This window comes from Octopus bimaculoides, chromosome 9 (genome assembly GCF_001194135.2).
Source record: "Octopus bimaculoides isolate UCB-OBI-ISO-001 chromosome 9, ASM119413v2, whole genome shotgun sequence".
Taxonomy (NCBI): Eukaryota; Metazoa; Mollusca; class Cephalopoda; order Octopoda; family Octopodidae; genus Octopus; species Octopus bimaculoides.
In genome coordinates this window covers 59,798,338-59,806,279 of record NC_068989.1, presented here as the reverse complement: position 1 = coordinate 59,806,279, position 7,942 = coordinate 59,798,338, and the positions used below count along the sequence as shown (strand labels likewise).

Genomic DNA, 7,942 nt, shown 5'->3' with positions numbered 1-7,942 from the left:
ATATATATATATATATATATATATACATATATATATATAAATGCATATATATTCATATCATCTTAATTATTTTAGGTCGCATTCTCTATCCTGAAGAAATTGAGAAGTTTTTGATCAACCCAAAGCAATATTGGCCAGATACGAGGATGATATTTGCTGGTATTAAAAAAAAAGCGGAACGTAAAGGCTTTATAGCATATATAATCCATTCATGCAAGAAGTATTAAATAAACATTTGGATTAAATTAATTTTTGAAGTAGTCAAGTATCAAATGATTTTACATCTGTTTTTCCTGTATTAAAATGGCTAGGGTAATTCTGAGCATCAAAGAAAAAGACAATTTTTACATGCTGCATTATAAAGTAACTATTCTCAATGATTTTCAACTGAAAACCCAGGAACCTAATTTACCTTATGTTTGAGTATACTGACATTTTCAATGTTATTGTAAGCTATTCTTAGAGATAAAGTTTAAATATCTTTCTACCACTGTATCTCTTTCTTAGAGATTAAAGAATATTTCTCACTCTGTTGTTATTGTTGTTTAGTTGCAGCCCAGACTGATTGAACAGATCTATAATCAAAGATATTTCACCTCTGAATATTGTATATTTTTGATAACAAAGTGTTTTTAAGCAGATTTGTTTTCTATTTGTTGCAGGTAGAACAACCACACGAAGGCTTCTCCTCAATCCGTTTACTATGGATATTTTTGAAGAATTTTGATAATCTTGTCAGACATTGGTTAGAGACTAATTCCTTTTCAACATAATGATAGTTACAAAAGAAGAGTGTTATAGATAAGTGAATAAGTTTCTAAATTATTGTTTCTTATGTTGAGAGAGAGAGAGAGAGAAAGAAATTGGTATACACTCATCCTGATGAGAGAAGCACTTGAGCGATGGAGGTGTTTTAGTATTACTAAGAACATTACAACCTCCATTATGTTTGTGCCATGATAAAGTGTTTACAATACACTATGTAATGTGATTGGCAAATAGACAGTAGATGTAAGATGGAGAGGATCCTGTACTTTTACTAAGGACATGACAACCCCTTAGTATAGGGGTCATGATAAAATGTACCTGTTACATTCTGTAAAATGGTTTGTGTTAAGAAGGGCATCCAAAGACAGAAACTAAGCCCAAAATGGAATATATAAGTAAAATGTGGTCTTCCAACTCATGGCTTTGGCTGTGATTATCTACCCATATCAGCATGGGAAAATGGATGTAAAGTGATGATAACTGCTTTAGAATGATAGTGGCAAATACACATCTGGATTGTACTAAATCTGTGAAAATATTCATCTTGTTAGAGCAACATAAAAGTGAGAGTCAAAATATTGATATGTGCAAGAGTTATTACTACATTCCTGAAATGTGTTATGCTTGGTTTCTTTTGGGTTGGCATAGCAACACATGAGAAATAAGAGGCCAGCATTAGCTTTGCAATCAGGAAGAACCTAGCTGATGGGCTAGATGAGTTGCCATCAATGTAAGTAACTGCATCATTAAACTCCATTTGCTGTTGTCTTGTAAATCAATGGAAGGCGCTCTATCTTTTTTCTCAGAGAATTTTAGAAGTACCATTCCTTCTATACCTACTGTTAACAAAATTCATTCTATCTAATGATTTTAATAGCAGAGAAAGTCATAACTGCAATATGTGGTCCAGTTTGAGATGGTTTGATAGAGCAGTTGCCTGTACCTGGTGCTGCTGTTTGAAGCTTGGTGATGTAATAGGCAATATACGTTTCAGCAAAAACTGGGTCTGCCTTTGCTTGAAACAGTGTCATCCTATTGACTGTCATAATATACAAAAATGATATTCATGATCTATTTACCATTAAAGTTTTGCATGGTACTATGTGTTGAGCAACCGCTATCCAGTTTGGCTAGGCTGAAGGTGGTTGTGAAAGTTTACAACAAATAACACAAATGTTCTGAAACAGTTGAATGTTGATAAACTCCAAGACGCAACAATATCTGTTGCTTTAGGAAAATCTCGAGCAAATTCTTCATCAAATGGCTTATTGTTAGATTTTAAACAAAAAAAGTTTATATTACTACTTCCAATACTTTGGTTTTCAGGAAATGCAAACACAGAGATTGGATTCCTGAAACTAACTCCGAAATATTTGAACTTCCAGACATCAAACATAAATTACACCAAACATTCCTCCCAAATCCCTTTTCCAGTTTTTAGAGTTGGCACTGTTAATGTAGGCACACTGAAAGGTAGGTCTAGTGAGATTGTAGACATGCTTAAATGGAGATGTGTTGATGTATGCTGTATACAAGAGGTAAGGTGGAGAGGAGCTTCAGCCAGGGTCCTCACAGACAAGGCACATAGGTATAAAATCTTCTGGGAAGGAAACAGTGATGGGGTAGGTGGTGTAGGTTACTCATCATCATCATCGTTTAACGTCCGCTTTCCATGCTGGCATGGGTTTGACGGTTTGACTGGGGACTGATGAGCCAGATGGCTGCACCAGGCTCCAATCTGATCTGGCAGAGTTTCTACAGCTGGATGACCTTCCTAACGCCAACCACTCCGTGAGTGTAGTGGGTGCTTTTATGTGCCATTGGCACGAGGGCCAGTCAGGTGGTACTGCAACGGCTAAGCTCAAATGGTGTTTTTACGTGCCACCTGCACAGGAGTCAGTTCAGCAGCACTGGCAACGCTCTCGCTCAAATGCTGTTTTTCACGTACCAGTAAGGCGATGCTGGTAACGATCACACTTGAATGGTGCTTTTTATGTGCCACTGGCACGGGGGCCAGTCAGCGGCCCTGGCAATGATCACTCTCAGATGGTGCTCCACTAGAACTCCTTGTGGAGAAATGGGTGGATAAGGTCATAGAGGTAGTCAGGGTGTGCGAGAGAGTGCTTAAGCTCAGGCTAGTCTTGCAGAATAGCAAAGCTACAATTATCTCTGCCTACGCCCCACAAGTGGGTCTACCAAATGAACAGAATTTTATGACATCCTTTTCCAGGCTACCTCAAAGATGAGTGACAATGATCTCATCTTTGTGACTGCAGATTTTAATGGGCATGTCAGATGGCAATCTGGCATCTTCCATAGTGTTCATGGGACCCAAAATGAAGAGAGAACTAGGCTACTGGAGTTCTGTGGAGCAAGCAACTTATTAATCTACAGCACCAACTTCAGGAAGTCAGCCAGCCACCTGAAACCTATCAATCAGGTGACTCTGCTAGCCAGATTGATTTCATTCTCACCAGACAGCAGGATGCATGGTTGCTCTTAGATACAAGATCTTCCCTGGTGAATAATGTACCCCACCTCCAAATAGACTGGTTATTAGCAACTTTAGACTCGAGGCCAGAAGGATGTCAAGAAGCAGACCAATCTGGAAAAGAATTTGGATGCTTAAGAACCCTGCACATGATCAAAGATTTAGGGACATCCTCATTGAGAAATCTGATGATAGGGAGGAGGAGCTACAGACTTGTGACATAGACAACTGGAAATTCCTGTATGACAACTTACTGAGCACCACAGACCAAATCTGTGGCTGGTGCAAAGTCCCTTCCAGACCTAGGGTAACATGGTGGTGGAATAATACTGTAGACAGGGCCATTAGGGCAAAGAAACAAGCCTGGAAAACCTGGAAGAGTCAGGGTAGCAGGGAACTGTATCAGATAGCCAGAAGGGAGGCTAGGAGACAGGTATATATAGCCAAAGGAGAAGCAGTGATGTGAGGACCAATGAACTTAAGTATTTTGGATTGCTAGACAGTATGTAAGAAAACCTTGTGATGTCATAGGGGAGAAATGTGTCCTCATGGATGATGGTGCACTTGTTTTTAATGATTCTGAAAAGAAAGAGGCTTGGAGATGCCATTATGAAAGACTGCTGAATGTGGAGAACGTATAGTAGGAGAGCCTGCCAAATGTTGATCCAATTGAGGGACCAGCTACCCGAATTGACTGTACCCTGGCAGATAAAACAATTGAGGATATGAAGATGGGGAAAGCTCCCGGCCAATCAGGAATCACCACCGAGATGCTTAAAATATCTGGTGGTGTGGGCTATGGTCTAGTCACCCATATTGTAAATCAGGGAACTCCTACCTCTGCTGGTAACAAAGGGCCTCTCACTCAGAGTGAAAGGTAGACTGCATGATGCATGTGTGTGAACAGCTATGCTACATGGCAGTGAAACATGGGCCATGACTGTTGAGGACATATGTAGGCTTGAAAGAAATGAAGCTAGTATGATCTGCTGGATGTGTAATGTCAGTGTGGATACACGACAGAGTGTAAGCATCCTGAGAGAAATGTTGGGCATAAGAAGCATCAGATGTGGTGTGCAAGAGACATAACTGCACTAGTATGGTTATGTGCTGCGTATGGATGAGGAGAGCTGTGTGAATAAATGTCACATCCTAACAGTGGAAGGAACCTGTGGAAAAGAGAGACCTAGGATAACATGGGATGAGGTGGTGAAGCACAACCTTCGAATGTTGGGCTTCACAGAGGCAATGACAAGAAGCTGAGACCTTTGGAGATATGTTGTGAATGAGAAGACCTGGCAAGCAAAGTGAGATCACAGCCATGGCCGATACCAGTGTCACATAACCAGCCCATTTAAAAGTACTCTTGAATCGTTGCTGTGCTTGAGAAGACCTGCTGAGTGAAGTGAAATCAAATTGTGGTCAATGACCCGGCAAGTAAAGTGAGATCACAACCGTGGCTGATACCAGTGTTGCATAACCAGCCCATTAAAGAGTACCCTTGAATTGCCAGGCAATACGCTGTGCTTAAGAAGAACTATTGAGTCAAGTAAAGTTGAAATCAAAATGGAAATCGTAGTTGTGGCCGATGCCAGTGCTGCCTGGCTGGCACCCATACTGGTGGCACGCAATAAGCACCATTCAAGCATGGGTCGATTCCAGTGCCACTTAACTGGCTCTCTGTGCCTGTGACATGTAAAAAGCACCATGTGAACATGATTGATGCCAGTGTCCTTCCAACTGGCTCTTGTGCTGGTAGCAGGTAAAAAGCACCATCCTAATGTAGTCGATGCCAGTGCCGCCTGACTGGCTCCCATGCTGGTGGCACATAAAAAGAACCCACTACACTTTCGGAGTGGTTGGCATTAGGAAAGGCATCCAGCTGTAGAAACCTTGTCAGATCAGATTGGAGCCTGGTGTAGCCTACCGGCTTGCCAGTCCTAAGTTAAACCATTCAGCCCATGGAAAGTGGACCGTTAAACGATGATGATGATGATGATGATGATTTTTATTTCTAGACTCTCCCCACCGCAAGAAAAAAAAACAACTGTAGATAGAGAGGAATGATTAAAGAAATATAAATCAATTTAACAGAGAGAACCATGAGTAATGAAGAAGCCATGTATAAAGTCAGTGAAACTGAACCTGGGATCTTACAGTTATGAAGTGAACTTTTTAGCCATTCAGCTTTACCCGTACATACACATACACACATACAGAGTTGTCCTTTGACTTACACTACTTAGTTTACATGGTTTCACCTAAACATCACTCTTGTTGAGGTTGAATTTATTAAGTATTTTTTCCCCCATATATCATTTAAAAAACAACTTGGCTATTTCATTGTTTCATTTCAATTTTTCAGCTCCCATGACTTTCGGAAACATTTTCTCACACTCAGAGTTGTTGAAGCATGGAACAAACTAGCTGCATCAGTTGTTAGTTGCCAAGACATTGCATCCTTTAAAACCTCTATGCTTCCTGAAATTCGCCAACACTATACCAGATATCCTCCACTCCATACGCATGCACACATGTATATCATGACTCATACACTGTTCACTTTCCTGACTTCTGTAGATAATTCTATGTACTGTACATGCAGCTTTGAGGAGTTGTAGTGCACCTGAGCATTATACACAATAATTTCATTATCATTACATAAATAAGAGTGCAGTGACCTCATAATTCTAGCAACATAAATTGCATAGAAATGTGTAAATACTTCAGGATTAAACTATACAAGTCAAAATTCAGATTTTCTCATTCAGAAAGCATTACACGATACTCCATCTATCAATTCACCTACTAATTAGACAAATTTGATGAAATAAATAAATTTATTAATACTGTCTATATATATATATATATATATATACACACACACACACAATGTTTGATGATAACAGTAATTAAGGGAATATAACATCTTAACTGAAATAAACGTTGGCAATGCTCAGTAACACCATGGATTAGGAGTAATATTCATGTAATTGGCATGATAAATTGAGATCAAAGCCAAAGGATTTTGAGAAAGCATGCATACAAGTCTTTATTGATGTATGCACTAATGGCATTAATGAAACGGTGATGATAAATGAATAATAGGGCTTTAAGAGTCAATTCAGCTGAAATTCTCATGTTGACTAGGTGTGGAAATAATGTCACTGTTCGGTAATAGTCATTGGGTATGCAAAGGCATCCCACGTGGGTCTGGGACGCTGGCAGTTTCGAGGTTAGACTGGAGATTCATTAACCAGCGCTTGGTATGTGCATCAGTACTGAGGATGTTTGCAAATGTGGAGTCTTTAAGTTGATCTGGAAGACACTGTCTAAGGGCTTCTCTGGCTCTACAGTATATATAAAAAAAAAAGAAAAATTATTTTAATTGATTTTAAACATAAACACAATACAAATAATCATTTTTGGGGGGTATTTACAGTTCTTCACATCTACAGCTAAACAACTTGGTTCTTATGCAGATGAAATATTTCCTATTCTGGAGTGAAACCTGTTCACAATGAAATAAATGTATTCAACAGTAGATATCTAAATATTAAAATGGCAATAGCTAAAATTAATTTGGTTCATATGCAAATGAAAAATTTCCTACTCAGGAGTGAAACCAATCAACAATGAAATAAATGTATTCTGTAATAAATAATCTTCAAGTTTTGATCTAAGACAAATAGAGAATTGCTATATCATTGCCTTACAATTACATAGAGAGTTAAATATGAGCTTGCATTTCCCATATCTAATTTTGTCTATTTCTAACTACCTGCCCCAGCATCAATCTCAAAGTAAAGTTATTCACGACAACTTTGTATATATGTTAAGTGTGAATTGCAGAAGGTTATTAATTTAAAATTTCATGCTTCATGTTCTGCCATAGCTTGAGGTAAATTATTTTGATAAAGTACCATTGCAGAAAAGTTTGGAAATTAGTAGGAAAAAAAATCAGTATTTTAAAGTAAAACCTCACCGTGGATTGTCAGAAAGTCGTAGATAACAGCGAACAACATGCTTGAGCAGCCTTGCAGAAGGATCTTTTGATAAATGAAGGACCATCTTACCCTGAAAATAATTTATTTCACACTAAAATATCTGATAGATACATATAGATATACATAAATACACACACACACACATAAAGAGAGAGATGGTCACTCACCTCTAACCATGTCATTCTCCTTTCAATCTTGCAAATATACTCATCCCAGATCCAATTTTCCTATTCCCATTTATATCCATCTTCTTGTGCCTTGAGGATACATCCTGATACCTCATCACCACCACTACAGCAAGATACATATTCCTAACCCTGTATCACACTTTAGCCTCTCAAAATTTGGTAAAAAGCAACCCCTCACAATATGATACCTTACTCTATCAAGGGGTCTTGTTTTGCAAGTTACTTGTGCTAGTGTCACAAGAAAACTCAATATACTCTGTAAAATGGTTGTTTTTAGGAAGGGCATCCAGACATAGAAACCATGCTACAGCAGACAGCTTGATGAAGTTCTATGGCTCACTGGAGCTTGTCAAATCTTTCAGCCCATGACAGCATGAAAAAGAGATGATAAATGATGATATATATATGAAAATGTAAATGAAAGTATCGTCATCATCGTCATCCTTTAACGTCTGCCTTCAATGCTGGCATGGGTTGGACAGTTTAAC

The 7,942-nt window shown here is 38.6% G+C and overlaps 2 protein-coding genes across 6 annotated transcripts in view; one reads left to right on the top strand and one right to left on the bottom strand.

The window, feature by feature from the left end:
- Nucleotides 1-6,043, top strand: part of LOC106871044 (cytochrome c) — a 27,014-nt gene extending 20,971 nt beyond the window's left edge. For 2 of the 4 annotated variants that reach the window (XM_014917306.2, XM_014917307.2), the window contains one exon: nucleotides 76-527. In XM_014917306.2, the coding sequence (XP_014772792.1) occupies nucleotides 76-227 (152 nt within the window). In that variant the 3' untranslated portion in view covers nucleotides 228-527. Of the gene's footprint in view, nucleotides 1-75; nucleotides 528-662; nucleotides 1,349-5,624 lie in introns of those variants that run through there. The other 2 variants (XM_052970711.1, XM_014917308.2) reach the window with 2 other exon arrangements.
- Nucleotides 6,044-6,283: 240 nt separating this feature from the next.
- Nucleotides 6,284-7,942, bottom strand: part of LOC106871046 (CCR4-NOT transcription complex subunit 9) — a 16,569-nt gene continuing 14,910 nt past the window's right edge. For both annotated transcript variants that reach the window (XM_014917312.2, XM_014917311.2), the window contains exons 8-9: nucleotides 7,245-7,336; nucleotides 6,284-6,609 (exon numbers count right to left, since the gene is read on the bottom strand). In XM_014917312.2, coding sequence (XP_014772798.1) covers nucleotides 6,441-6,609; nucleotides 7,245-7,336 — 261 coding nt within the window. In that variant the 3' untranslated portion in view covers nucleotides 6,284-6,440. The remainder of the gene's footprint in view (nucleotides 6,610-7,244; nucleotides 7,337-7,942) is intronic.